General features: G+C 38.8%; 1 protein-coding gene across 2 annotated transcripts; it reads left to right on the plus strand.

Annotated features, from left to right (window-relative positions):
* Window positions 1–542: 542 nt before the first annotated feature.
* LOC110791514 (serine/threonine-protein kinase VPS15) lies at window positions 543–14,703 on the plus strand. Of its 2 annotated transcripts, XM_021996262.2 has the most exons (11): window positions 543–1,001; window positions 6,869–6,991; window positions 7,076–7,121; window positions 7,214–7,374; window positions 8,293–8,372; window positions 8,586–8,691; window positions 9,395–9,571; window positions 9,659–12,826; window positions 13,138–13,385; window positions 13,462–13,561; window positions 14,166–14,703. In XM_021996262.2, exons 1-11 carry the CDS (start codon window positions 729–731, stop codon window positions 14,340–14,342), a joined length of 4,659 nt encoding a protein of 1,552 aa, XP_021851954.2. In that variant the 5' UTR covers window positions 543–728; the 3' UTR covers window positions 14,343–14,703. The 2 variants fall into 2 exon arrangements, with proteins under 2 accessions (XP_021851954.2, XP_021851955.2); XM_021996263.2 differs by lacking the exon at window positions 543–1,001 and having other exon boundaries at window positions 7,225–7,374.
* Window positions 14,704–15,262: the final 559 nt, after the last annotated feature.

Consider the following 15,262-nt stretch of genomic DNA (forward strand, 5'->3'; position numbering starts at 1 on the left):
ATAACGGTCAAAATTTTTTACAAACTTTTAAATAAGGTGGTCTTACACAAAAGACCATATTGATGTCATATAAGTTAAACACCGGAACTAATTAGTCAAGCACTGAAACTAATTAGTTAAACAATGAAATAAGTTAGTTAAACAATAGAATCAATTAGTTAAACAATGAAATCAATTAGTTAATTAATCAAAGTCGTCTTTTCGGTAAGACGGTCTTACACTACCGAACTTTATTTTCTTCCGTCCCAATTTAATTGTCATATTTCATTTTAATTAGTGGTCGGGGCCGATACTCTGGATCACATCAGGTAATATTAAATTGATATTGTTAACTTACATAATTACTGGAATATTTAATGTTAGCTGAATTGTTGATATAAAAATTTTGTGACTAATAAAAGTTAACTTAATTGATGACCGAATTTTAACCGAACTTGTTCACAACGTATCGGCTCATTGACACCCTTGTGGATTGTATAGCCAATCACGTCTGGGCTTTGTGTCAATGTGTATGTCAACATGTATTATCAACTACGACTTACGAGTTACGACCCAAAACAAAAAATCAAACGATCCAGTAACTCATCTCTCTTACCCGTTGGAGAAAACGTGAACACATAACCAAGCAAATCTCCCAAAGGAACTGAAATCAAAACCATGGCAGTCGCAGGAAGAAGCAATTACTAGCAGTAGATGAAGAAGAATAAAGAGGAGAGAGAAACAGAAAAATGGGGAATAAGATCGCAAGAACAACACAAGCATCAGCAACAGAGTATTACCTTCACGACTTACCATCATCGTATAATCTAGTTCTTAAAGAGGTACTTGGTCGCGGTCGATTCTTCAAATCAATCCAATGTAAACACGACGAAGGCCTTGTTCTTGTTAAAGTCTACTTCAAACGAGGCGACCAGATCGATTTGAGAGAGTATGATAAGCGCCTCTTTCATATTAGGGATACGTTTCGATCAATTGAAAATTCCCATGTTTGGCCTTTTCAGGTACTCTAACTTCTCCACTTTTATTGATTTTTTTTTGGTTTGCTTGTTGGGTAGTTTTGAATTTTATGCAATTGAACTGGGTTGTTGATGGAAATTGAAGTTTTTGGTAATTGTTTTATGGGTTAGTTTTGTTTTTGGTTGAATTGAACTGGATTGCTTTTAGTTTGTGGGTATTTTGGAGGAATTTAATTGGATTGCTTACATTATCTGTGAATTTTGGTTCTCTTCACCCATTTAATCTATCCAAAACACCAAAGATTTCCTCCATTGATTGTTGAGATGATTACTAGAAATTACAAGTTTCTATATGTGGCTTAAAAGGTTTTGGTTCCGGGAGGGGGCAGCATTATCGGTACTATTAAGCAGTATAGAACAGCCTCAATCATCTAGGTTAGAGCAGGCATATGCCTAACGTGAATACCTCCTTAAGCAATGGGCAGAACACCTGCCGAGTAACCTAGATTGAGTGAGAAAAGTTCAACAATTTCGGTCTTTTTCAGGATAACCATCACGTAGTAAATCAACAGACTAGTTTTAACTAGATTGCTGCCAGTTTTTTCGGACCTTTTTTATTATTCGTGGGGCGCAGGGTTTGGCTATCTAGATTTCGTTGTGGCCATTTGAAATTGTGAAGGGAGTAAGTTGGGTTGTCGGCATTGCTCTCAAGAATCGAGTTTCTACTCTATTGGTAATGAAAACTGATAAAGGACTTGGAAAAATGCAGTAAAGAAGATCCCCAATTTAGAGAGAGAAAGAAGGAGCTGTATTGTGTTTTCTTAGGGAAAATAGCTGTATTACGTTTGCTTAGGTAAAACGCTAGAACTCTAGAAGAATTACAACTATATGTAGTACTATTGCTGACCACATGTCAGAATATTCTAACTGTCAGTAAACATCCCAAATAACAATTTAGCTAGGAAAAGGACTAAATTACCCCACTACAGAAAATAGAAAGAAAGCATTAAGCATTAAAATATATGTTCTACCCTCAATACTCCCCCTCAAGCTGGGAGGGAGGCAGAAGAAGAAAATCCTAGCTTGCTGAGCAAATGTTGATGTTGACTCACAGATAGTAGCTTGGTGAACACATCAGCCACTTCTTCAGAACTTGAGAACTTGGGACATGACTGGGAACCAACTTTCCAGATTTCACCATGTCTCTAACATAGTGACAATAAATTTCCACGTGTTTAGTTCTTTCATGAAGAACAGGATTTGCTGCAATAGATAATGCTGCTTGATTATCACTTTGAAGCACAGTACGAGGTAGATTGTACAAGCCTAAATCTCTTAGTAGTGAATGTAACAAGTAACTTCACAAGCTGTTAGAGCCATGGCTCTATACTCTGCTTCAGCAGTGGACCGGGAAACTACTGATTGCTTCTTGGCCTTCCAAGAAATTGATGAGGAACCAAGAAGAATGCATTACCTTGTAGTAGATCTCCTCGTGGTTTGGCAGCTAGCCCAGTCACTGTCACAAAATGCAGTAAGTTCAGCAGCAGAAGACGATGCCAACAAAATTCCTTGAGTAGGAGTACCTGCCAAGTATCTTAGCAATTTCTTAGCAGCTTGCATATGAACATTTGTTGGCTTGTTTGCAAATTGAGTGAGAATTTGAACTGTAAAAGAAATATCTGGTCTGGTTGGTTACAGTCAAGTAAATCAACTTTCCCATCAGTTGTTGATAGGCTATGGGATCAAGGAGAACATCTCCTTTACCAGGAGTCAATTTCATGTGACTGTCTAAAGGGAGCTTGAGAGGTTTAACAGTGTGCATTCCATATTGAGACAAAATATCGTGAATATATTTTCTCTGAGACACAAAGAAACCATCTTCAGATCTGTCCATTTCCAACCCAAGAAAGTACTTAGCTGGTCCTAAGTCTTTCATGTGAAAACTCTTAGACAACAAAATTTTGAGGTTTTGTATTTCTGCATTGCAATTTCTTGTGATGAGCAAGTCATCCACATAGATTATGACTAAAGGTGAGGGAGCTGTCCTCTTGATGAACAAACTATAATCAGCTTTGGACTGAGTATAGTTGAAATGTATCAAAGTTTCTAACAATTTTGAGAACCATCGTCTTGGCGCTTGTTTTAGCCCGTACAATGATTTCTTTAATTTGCATATCATTCTCTTATCACCACCCAATACCTTGTCCCACTCTACAACCTGGTTCAGAATATCCCTTAGGATGTGCCATATACACATTTTCTTCAAGATCTCCATGAAGAAAAACATTTGTAACATCCATTTTGGCAAGTAATCCAATTCCTTATCGCGGCTACAACAAGTAGAGCCCTCACCTTTGTCATCTTTGCTACTGGGGCAAAGGTGGCACTATAGTCTTCACCGAATATTTGTCTACAACCAAGCGCAACCAGCCTTACTTTGTATCTCTCCACCGAGTGATCTGACTTGTACTTGGTTCTATAAATCCACTTGGATCCTATGGCCTTTTTTCTATCAGGAAGAGAAGTGACTTCCCAAGTGTCTTTAATTTCCAATGAATTCAATTATGTATTCATGGCATCTACGTAGTGAGATTGAGTCACATCCTTTTTGAAGGTAACAGGGTCCTTAACCGTAGTTATATTGACCAAAAAGGCATGAAATTCTGGCTCTACAATAGTGTAAGCAATGTTGACTATTGGTAGACTTGGATTTGTATAATCTTTAAGCCACACTGGGGGTTTTCTTGGCCTTGTGGATGCTCTTACTGGTTGTGTGGTATCAACAGGAACGCACACAATAGGTTACACATGTTCAGGTGTGAGTGTGTGACTATCTCATCATTGGTGAAGAAAGGGTCCAGATCATCATAGGTAGGAATTGATTGCTCATGGATTTAGGCATAGCTACTGGCATAGGAGTCATGTATTCAGAACTATGAACATGATTAAAAGGGAAAAGGTGTTCGTGAAATTTGACATCTCTAGAGATAAAGGTTCTTTTGGTGAGGATATTGTAGAGTCTGTACCCTTTTTGTGTAGATGGGTAACCCAAGAATACACAAGGTATACCCCTGGGTGTAAACTTGTCTTGGTTTGTGTCTGGGTTAGTGGTAAATGCCAAACAACCAAACACTTTCAGGTGAGTATGGGACGGTTTTTTGTGGTATAAAAGCTCGTATTGTGTTTTGTTTGAGAATCTAAGATGGTAGTCTATGTATAAGATGAGCAACTGTTATTGCACAATCTCCCCAGTGCGAGAGATCCAAACCCGACTGAAATCTCAAGACCCTTGCTGTTTCCAGTTCATGTCTGTGCTTTACTGCTTCATCTCTACTCGAGCATTATGTTGCGGGTCTTTAGACACATGAGACCTGGTGTATGATTCCGTTCTTTGCAAAGAACTTTCTAGAGGGTGCATCATCAAACTCCAAGGCATTATCTCCCCTTAGAGTTCTGATTTTCTTCTGAAAATGAGTTCTTGCATATTCCAAGAAGGATTCTAATGTTGCCAGAAACTCTGATTTTAACTGCAACAAGTATATCCATGTATGCTTTGTATGGTCATCTACCAAAGTCATAATGTATCTATATTTACCCCTAGATGGAATTTTGTAAGGGCCCCAAATATCCATGTGAACGAGTTCAAATGCCTCTGCTGCATAAGAGTCATTGAGTAAGAAAGGTAACTTTGCGAATTTGGATAACGGACAGGTTACAAACAACTCCTTGTTCTATGCAATATAGGGCTGCACACATGATATATGTTGTAAATTTGGACAGTGAGGCATGCCCAAGTCTGTGGTGCCACAAGGTATACTTGTTTGTAGAACTTGTGTATGGTTGTAGAGGTTTACAGGCTGAGCGGGATGTGCAATTTGCTGCATTGTGAGTATTTGGCACAATAAAGCCATTGGTGAGAGGCACATTAAGGAGGTAATACAACCCATCCTTTGCTTTTCCCGTGCCTTTTATAGCCTTGGTATTGCAGTTAATGATCACACGATGATCTGGATAAAAAACAACTTCACGATTGTTGTCAATCACGAGCTTATGACCAGAAATCAGATTGTGCTGGAAGGTTGGTACACACAAGACGTTTTCAAGAACCAGGTCGTTACATAGAGAAACAGAACCGTAATGAGATATTTGAGTTGTGGCTCCTGTTGGCAAGTTGATTTTGATTTGTTGGCTCACTGATACGGGGTTCATGAATGTTGATAAGTGCGGACTCATGTGATCACTTGCACCGGAATCAATGATCCAGTCTTGTGAGACAAGTGAGGACTCATGCCAGAAAAATGACTGTCCAATTCGTCATCAGATTCCGAACTTTTCTGTGCCACGTTTGCACTAGATGGATGAGAGGGAAGCTACTTTAACAATTGTTGCAGTTGTTGTCAACCATTCCCTGCGCATTAGCAGCCATTCTTAGACCAGAAGGCTTCCCTGAACCCCACTTTGAATTTGTATCACTATCCTTCCCAGATCCTTTATGGCCCATTTTTGTGTGTTTATGGTGCCATTTGGGATATCCAACTGACCAACATCTATCAGCATTGTGACCTCTTCCATTACTTATGGTGCCATTTGGGATATCCAACTGACCAACATCTATCAGCACTTTGACCTCTTCCATTACAAGCTGAACAAGAAAATGAACTAACTCTATCATTATTTCCTTTGCTATACATAGCAGTGATATCACTATCAAATTTTGGAACACTCAGAACATCCCTTTGCGACTCCTCTTGCTGTAGAATTGCAGTTGCAGTTTCTACGGTCGGGAGAGGTGACAACATCAGTAATTGACTTCTTTGAGGTCCAAATGAATCATTCAATCCATTCAGGAATTGAAACAACATGGACTCTTCCCTTTGTAATTGAATGGACTTAATCAAAGTGGTCACATCTTTAGCAACTGTTGTGACACTAGGCAACTGATTCATACAGTCCAACTCTTCCCACAAACATTTCATAGAATTGTAATAGTCACTGATAGAGGAGTTATGTTGTTTTAGTTCATATATATCTCGGTTCAATTTATATTTCCTAGATCCATTAGTGAGCATGAATATCTTTTCCAATTGTAACCAAATCTGCCTAGCATTATTGACATAAAACACTGACTTTTTGATGGATTCAGACAAAGTGCCATTAAGCCAAGAAATTAACGTCGAGTTGCAAGTATCCCATAACTCTGCCTTCAAGACATCCTCTGGATCTCGAATCACTGTACCCGTTACAAACCCGAGCTTGCGTTTGGACTGCAGATGAATTTCCATGGACCTCCTCCATGATCTGTAATCAGCAGCACCTTGCAATTTCTCAATGGTTGTTGGCAAATGACCATCAGATGGATGTAAAAACAAGGGGTTTTGCATATCCTTGAATGAAATACTCCCATCAGCCGTTGTTGTAGGGAAAAACAAGCTCTATAAATTTTAATAGAGACTCCTCACGAATTTGCAATAAAATACTCACGGAACAAAAAAAAAATCAAGAATCAACTTTCACTTGGCACACCTCAGCTCCCCAATTTAGAGAGAGAAAGGAGCTCTATGGTGTTTGCTTATGGAAAACGCTAGAAGAATTACAACTATATGTAGTACTATTGCTGACCACATGTTAGAATATTCTAATTGTCACTAAACATCCCAAATAACAATTTATCTAGGAAAAGGACTAGGTTACCCCACTACAGAAAATAGAAAGAAAGCAGTAAAATGTGAAGTATGTTCAACCCTCAATAGGTAAGGTTGGCACTTTTATGAATTTGGGTTGTGTTGCTGTGGGTGCTATTGATCGTTGAGATTGAACTTGCTTGGTGGCTGTTTGTGTGTCTTTTGAGCTTTTTTGTCTCCTTATTACGTGAACAGTTCTGATTTTGATTGTATTGAACTGGTGGTGGACAGTTTTGGCTGGAAACTGACAAGGCGGCATATCTGCTCAGGCAGCATTTCTTCAATAATCTTCATGATCGTCTCAGTACTAGGCCTTTTCTTAGCCTAATTGAGAAGAAGTGGCTTGCTTTTCAGGTTTTCCTGCAATTAGTCTTCTGATTTTATATGTAGATCTATAGTTGGATAGACTAATCACTTAATTTTTTTTCCTGGTTTCAGCTTTTGTTTGCAGTGAAGCAGAGTCACGATCATGGGATTTGTCATGGTAAGCGACTCAACTATGTTACTTTTTCTTGGTTTTTCGTTTTACTAAAGTTGCATCGTGTCTAATTTGGTGTTTGATTTCTCATTTTGGAGGTGATATTAAGTGTGAGAATGTGCTGGTTACGTCTTGGAATTGGGTGTACCTGGCCGACTTTGCGTCTTTTAAACCTACCTACATTCCTGATGACGATCCATCTGATTTCTCGTTTTTCTTTGATACTGGAGGGAGAAGGCTCTGTTATCTTGCACCCGAGGTAGATCACCATTGCTGCAGTCTTCTTTGCATTCTAATCATTGATATTCGTGTCGAATAATTTATTTCTGTTCTCCATAAGTTCTACAATAAGCTGATATGTGGATAATTGGAGGAACAAAGGTTTCTTTCTCTTGTTTGTGAAAGACTGAAAGCAGAATCTGAATATTACGTTGAATTAAATTCAAAAAAACATGGGACATTGTTTATGGTAACCTCGTACTTATGGAGTTAGGGCCATTTCTCAAAGTAACTCTTAACTTATTGATTGAAATGTTTGAATTAAACTTGAAGTGGCAAAATCTCTCAAAGTAACCTTGTATCAAAAAAACAAAGGTTTCTTTCTCTTGTTTGTGAAAGACTGAACTTATGGAGTAATGTTAATTGATTTTACAAATTTCAACTAAAACCAAATAAAAATCAAGAAAATTAATGATATTTACGGTAATTTACGTTAATAAAATTGAGTTTTACCAACGTTTGTCTTTTTGGGAAATTATGAACAAGCACAAGGTTATTTTAGGTAATATCCCAAAAAAAATTCTTGGTCTTGCAAGATGAGAGTTCATGGGTGATCAAATGATTAATGAAAATGGACATGCAACATATGGCCTAGTGGTACGAGACAGATCAGTGAAGATCTATAGCATATTAAATGTTTGATATGGACAATATGGTTGCTGGGAAAAGGATATATGTAAAGGGTAACTGAGATTGGCAAGCATTGGAGTTGAAGATTAGGTGCAAATATTGTGGAGATAGTTACGACTTATGAGAACATGCTAATATTTGGTATCAAGTCTTTATTCTGATCATTTTATGCACATTCAATTATGTTATTGCTTCTTAATTGTCACCCATCACAGTTTTTTGAATGGAATTGTCATGTAACCATTTTCTCTAATGTCATGTATTACAGAGATTTTATGAGCATGGAGATGATATGCCAGTCGCATCTGATGCACCGCTTACGCCATCTATGGATATCTTCGCAGCAGGGTGAGCTTTTATTATCTTTTACTAGTTCAAGCATAGGCAACAGTTTGTTATGAAGGGAGGATAATTCAAGAACCGGAGTTGGTATGAAAAGTCTACAATTAATTTTTTTCTGCAGAAAAGTAAATTGAATGTTTGCGGAAAAACTCTTTATTATGTTTGTTCCTTTTGCCTTATGATATTTCTGTGTCCTTTGCTTTTGTTTCTCTTAAATAGTTGTGTGATAGCAGAGCTATTCCTGGAGGGACATCCATTATTCGAACTTTCCCAGCTTCTTGCTTATCGGAGAGGGCAATATGATCCTAGCCAGCATCTTGAGAAGGTACTGCATCTAGATAAATAAATTAAACACACCCTGTAATGTAGGGGACATGGTTACTCTTTGGACATTAAGCAACTGTTGATCTTCTTTTTACCATCAGTCCATGACTTGAGTGTTGAAACATGAATGTGGGAACTTGCTGGCTAGTTACTAACACAGGATATCTTGCAAGCTCCCATAAACATCAAGTTGCCTGTTGAAAAGACAGCAAGTATTCCGTTTGTTGTCTCTTTCCAGTGCCTCACATGTCTTTGCCCCACCAGAGGGGAGTGTATAAGACTATAAGGAGTCAATTGAAAGTTATTACCATTGAGTATCAATGCTATTTCTTGTTTGTTTGTCCTGTATTTCAACTCAGGCCTTGTTTTCCTCATATATATTCAGATAAGTTCAGCTTAAATAACCTTATTAAAAGCAAACTCTTAGTGTCTCACACGTCTAGGAAAGTGCTAATTTCATACCAGTTCACATTATCTGAAATAAGTTTCAATGTTTACTTTTAGATAGAAAAAGGCTCTTGTCAATGTTATCATCTGGCTGTTTCTTGACTGTTAACCCGTGATTATATTAACTGCTCTCAACTCTTGTCTCCATCTCCTTAATGTCTTTTTAATGTTATTGGTTATTTTATAGTCTAAGTAAGTAATTCTTCCACCACTTTTACTGGCCAAGTAAATTTATTTAATGTCTACCCTTTTTTCAGATCCCTGATCCAGGCGTTCGGAAGATGATTCTTCACATGATCCAGTTGAATCCAGATGAACGATTATCTGCTGAAGGTTATCTGCAGAGTTATGCTGGCACTGTGTTTCCCAACTATTTCTCACCATTCCTGCATAACTTCTATTCATGTTTGAATTCTCTTGACTCTGATGCCAGGGTAATCAAAATTTATTTCTATACTTGATTTTTTTTGGTTCTTCTGTTATTTGTCTTTAATGCTTTACTTGGGAAATGGCTCTTGTAGGTTGTAATGTGTCAGAGTGCTTTTCATGAAATAGTTAAGCAAATGACGGACAATAAATTTAGTATTGAGACAAGTGGAGGACATGGGGTACCATCCAACTATTCTGGTAGTAAGGCATCCCAACAAACAGTCTCGAAACAAGTGCACAGCTATCCTAAGGTCTCTTTGAAGAAAGATCCCCTGGCAAGGGGATTAGCTAATGAACGGTTTGAACTTCTTGGTGATTTAAGTGCCTTACTCAGGGATGTAGATCACTCAAATCATTTTTCTAGCAATAAGACAAATCAGGAGGATACATCTAAGATTCATTTTCTGCAAAGTCAAGAGGTGTACAGTTTGCAATCTCCGAATCTGCTTCAAAGTATTTCTGATGTGTTTAAGAGACGGGAACACGCCTTTTTGAAGAAGATCACTATTAATGACTTGAAATCATTGATGTCGGAGTACGACAGTGAATCAGATACTTATCGCATGCCCTTTCTACAGCTACCTCCTGACGATGCGCGTTGTGAAGGTATGGTTCTTATTGCTTCTTTGCTATGCTCATGCATACGTAATGTCAAGTTTCCTCAGCTGCGGCGTTGTTGTATACTCTTGTTGAGGTATTCGTCTATATATATTGATGATGAAGATCGACTCCAACGTGTGCTCCCATACGTTGTTGCTATGCTATCTGACCCAGCTGCCATTGTTCGTTGTGCTGCCTTAGAGACTCTGTGCGATATTTTACCATTAGTTCGAGAATTTCCTCCAAGTGACGCTAAAATATTTCCTGAATACATTCTTCCGATGCTCTCTATGCTCCCTGATGATCCTGAGGAAAGTGTACGGATTTGTTATGCAAGCAATATATCCAAGCTTGCATTAACATCCTATGGATTTTTAGTTCACTCAATTAGATTGAGTGAGGCAGGTGTGTTAGATGAACTGAGTGCCCCCCATAAGTCGCTGACACCATTTAGTGATAGTGGTCAGGCACTCAAAGTATATAGCAATGCACAACTTGCTCATCTTAGAAAGTCCATAGCTGAGGTTGTTCAGGAACTTGTAATGGGTCCAAAGCAAACTCCAAATATTAGAAGAGCACTATTGCAGGATATTGCTGGTTTGTGCTGCTTCTTTGGTCAAAGACAGAGTAATGATTTTCTGTTGCCCATCCTTCCTGCTTTTCTGAATGACCGTGATGAGCAGCTGAGAACAGTTTTCTACGGGCAGATTGTGTATGTTTGCTTCTTTGTGGGTCAAAGAAGTGTTGAGGAGTATCTTTCACCATACATAGAGCAGGCTTTGAGTGATACAACTGAAGGTGTTATAGCAAATACATTAGATTGCTTAAATGTACTGTGCAATAGTGGTTTCTTACGGAAAAGAGTGCTGCTTGAAATGATACAGCATGCCTTTCCGTTACTATGTTATCCCAGTCAATGGGTTAGGAGGTCAGTTGCATCCTTCATTGCTGCAAGTAGTGAGAGTTTGGGAGCTGTCGACTCCTATGTCTTTTTAGCTCCAGTTGTTCGCCCTTTTCTGCGCAGGCAGCCAGCTTCCTTAGCTTCAGAGAAGGCTCTTCTTTCATGTCTAAAGCCTCCTGTTTCTAGACAGGTATTCTACCAAGTCTTGGAGAATGCCAGGGGATCAGACATGTTGGAGAGACAGAGAAAGATATGGTACAACACATCAACACAGCCTACACAATGGGGTGTTGTTGATTTACCGAAACAGGATGAGGAATTGGTTTCCCTGGAGAACTGGCCTGACGCGTTACAAAAACTCGAGGATCAGAGTGTTGCGGGGCTTTCTGCAGACCATATAGAGACAATGGAATGTGACAATACTGAGGCTAAATTGAGAGCTTTGAAGGGTTGTATCCGCAATGCTTCTAGTACTATTGATATTAGGGATCATCTTTCACCAGAAAAGCTACAGTTTTCTGGCTTGATATCTCCTCAGCTTACTAGTATGAATAGCTTCCTTCATGAAAAATCATCTGAAAACATTCCTTTGTACTCTTTCTCCCTAGATAGAGGAGCATTGGGGAATCCTCAAGCAGCATCTGACACTTCATTGCAACCCAATTTACTAGGATTGGGTTCTTCTACCACACCTTGGATGGATCCGGTGAACAAACCATTTGGCATGGCTAGTTCAGTCCCGGCACCTAGACTTGTGTCTGGTTCATTTAGCATTGCTAATGGCACTAAACAATTTCATAGAGTGGTACATGAACCTGAATCCAGGGAAAACGACCAATCATCATATATGAGTAGCAAATTTCAAGATTTGGGAATTTCTAGCAGTACCATCACAAAGGGAAGTTCAGTATCCACAGAGGACGCTCCACCCTCGACTGATGTAGCCGGGTCACCATCTGTCTCATGGACTTCAGCACTTCCTGATTCAGGGTGGAAACCCCGTGGAGTGTTGGTTGCTCATCTACAGGAACATCGCTCTGCTGTTAATGATATTGCTGTTTCAACTGACCAAAGCTTTTTTGTAAGTGCATCTGATGATTCAACTGTGAGGATTTGGGACTCAAGGAAGTTAGAGAAGGATATCTCATTTAGGTCTAAATTGACCTATCCTTTGGAGGGTAGCCGGGCATTATGCACAACAATGATTCGGGGTTCTGCACAAGTTGTTGTGGGTGCATGTGATGGCAAGTTACACATGTTCTCTGTGGATTACATTTCTAGAGGACTTGGCAATGTTATTGAGAAGTACTCGGGTGTTGCTGATGTAAAGAAGAAGGATGTTGGTGAAGGTGCAATCCTCAGTGTTGTCAACTACTCTGCTGAAGCCTCTTCAAGTCATTTAGTTATGTACAGTACTCAGAATTATGGTATTCATCTCTGGGACACCAGGGCTAATACTGATTCATGGACACTGAAATCACTTCCCGAAGAGGGTTATATCTCCAGTTTGGTGACAGATCCATGTGGAAACTGGTTCATATCAGGGTCTTCCAGGGGTGTATTGACCCTATGGGATCTTAGGTTTCGCATACCGGTGAATACGTGGGAGTATCCTCGTCCGTGCCCAATAGAGAACATGTGTCTCTATGTTCCTCTACCACATACACCTTTTTCTTGCATGGGTAGGCCTCTTGTCTATGTTGCTGCTGGTTGTAATGAAGTTTCTCTTTGGAATGCTGAAACTGGAAGCTGCCATCAGGTACATTTCAGTTCCTTCTTATGTCTTTGGCAGAATGGGAAATATGGAAGGCAGTCATGAATTATGTGCTGGTGTTTAAATAATTAGACTAGAAGTTGAGAAATAAGGTCGATTCTGAAAAAAGTTGAGTATATGCCATATGGCTGAGGGATGGCTTTATGATAATTTATCTTATTGTATTATCATGTTTTGAGAGTGCCTTTGGACTTCTAGGAACAAAGAAAAAAGGGTTGTTTGCTTCTAGTGCTTTCTTAGACAAAAATATTATCTTGTTCGACACTTTATGAGGTAACTTTGCCTCATTTACACAGGTATTCCGAGTACCAGGTAATGATGGTGATGCTGAGTTTTCTGAGTTGCCTTGGGCATTGGCCAGACCTCAAAACAAGGCAAATCCAAAATCTGACCCTAGGCGAAATGTAAACCTGAAATACCGGGTTGATGAGTTAAATGAACCTCCTCCTCGTCTCTCTGGTATTCGTTCATTGCTTCCTCTACCTGGGGGGGATTTGTTAACTGGTGGAACTGATTTGAAGATTCGTCGATGGGACCACAGCAGGTGCTAATTTACGTTCTCCTTGTTTTATTATTGCTATTCTTGAGATCAGTTTACTTACTTTCCTCTTGAAATGCAGACCTGAGCGCAGTTACTCTGTGTGTGGGCCTACAGTTAAAGGCCTTGGAAATGATGAACTCTACGAAAGTAAATCTAGCTTCGGTGTGCAAGTTGTGCAGGTATGTCAAATGTTTTCTGCTGCGTCTTTGAACCCGAATGATGAAACCCTTGTGAAATGGTTACTGTGTGTTTCTGGAAACTGCCTAACCTGAGAGGGAAATGGGTGTGGGGAATAATAATGTGGTTATTATAGACTTCATTTGGAAAACAAACTATCAGGGTGCGTAGGGAGTACGTACTCTTTAAGCAACATGGTAATAATCTAGGAGGGGGTGAATAATACAGAGTCCACTGCTTTAACCTTGCTAGGTTATTGTGCAGAATATGCTCCCAAAGTCCAGGTGATCCTAATAATTTGTCTTTTGTTATTCCGGTGTTATGTTCATTAGCTTGATGCCCAACTTAGGGATTGCATGAAGACACCCTACCCTAGGAAATGCATGAACCTTAATTTTTGTCCACAGCTGTGTCATGAAAAGGGAATTTCATTTTGAATTCTCTACTTAGGGAGTGGTTCATGAATATATATGGTTTCTTGAAGAGATTGCAGAAACAGATCTGGAATCAAGTAATTATCGTTCAGAAAAATTGTGTGATTTTGGAAGTGTTATGCTTTTTTGTCTCTCTGCAAAAGTAAATATTTATTCTCTTCCTTTCACTCAGGAAATGAGGAAGCGACCTGCTACCACCAAATTGACCACAAAAGCAGTTCTTGCAGCAGCTGCTACCGATCCTGCAGGTTGCCATCGCGACTCGATTCTCTCTCTCGCCTCCGTCAAATTGAACCAGAGATTGTTGTTATCGAGCAGTAGAGACGGCTCAATTAAGGTCTGGAAGTAAAGGGGAGTTTTTTTTTTGGTTGGGGGGGGGGGGGGGGGGGGGGGGTGGTGTTGTTTGGCAATAGGTGAAACTGTAAATTTATGTATATTACATCTTGGTAGGGTTCCTTGCCATACTTTGTACAGTTTGTAAAGATGCAGTACATATAATATATTTATAATATTGGTAATTATTAAATTTACTTAGGCTCTGTTCGGAAAAATTAGCGGGTAGCGGTTGAGCAGCGGTATCTATCATAGTAGCGTGTAGCGGGTAACTAGTATTAGTGTTCGGTAAAAGTAGCGGTTGATATGGTAAAATAAAACAAAAACTATGTATATTTTTTAAAACTATATATAAATGTATCAAACTCTACCCACTACCTTTGAACGTTATTAATTTTAACTAGCTCTTGAGCCCGTTCAAAGAACGGCCGTTATATAGTAGTTGTTTATTGGTCTTTTAAAGTCCTAATGCTATTGGAGGTTTGTAATTTTAGTAGGAAAATATGATTTAAATCAATTCGTGGACTATGGACCGTGGTGCACATAGAGCTACGTGCACCAAAAGAACATATGTTCATAAGTAAAAGAACACGACACTACGGCAAAAGAACATGCGATATAATATTTCACTTTTTTATTATAAAAATAATATATTATTTTACTATTTATTAAAACCTAAATAAAAAAAATACTCATGTTCTTTTCTCGTAACTAGATGTTCTTTCAATTATATACTAGTGTTCTTTTGGTGCGCGTAGCTCTATGTGCACCATGGTCCACCTTCTAAATTGCGGATTTAAATAGTATAGGTGGAATTTGAAGGTTGAAATAATATATGTATAAGTTAAATGGAATATTGATATTGATTGAGATGAAGTGGAAAAGATTGAATGAATATACATAAATGAAATGATGAATTGATGATGAATTGATGTT

This window comes from Spinacia oleracea, chromosome 2 (assembly GCF_020520425.1).
Source record: "Spinacia oleracea cultivar Varoflay chromosome 2, BTI_SOV_V1, whole genome shotgun sequence".
NCBI lineage: Eukaryota > Viridiplantae > Streptophyta > Magnoliopsida > Caryophyllales > Amaranthaceae > Spinacia > Spinacia oleracea.

Excerpts from the sequence above, each read along its gene's own strand:
- LOC110791514 (XM_021996262.2), top strand. The coding sequence starts at position 729 with ATGGGGAATAAGATCGCAAGAACAACACAAGCATCAGCAACAGAGTAT. Across the intron at positions 9,572-9,658 it reads CTCTTGACTCTGATGCCAGG|GTTGTAATGTGTCAGAGTGC; the intron begins GTAATCAAAATT and ends TGGCTCTTGTAG. Across the intron at positions 12,827-13,137 it reads AAACTGGAAGCTGCCATCAG|GTATTCCGAGTACCAGGTAA; the intron begins GTACATTTCAGT and ends TCATTTACACAG.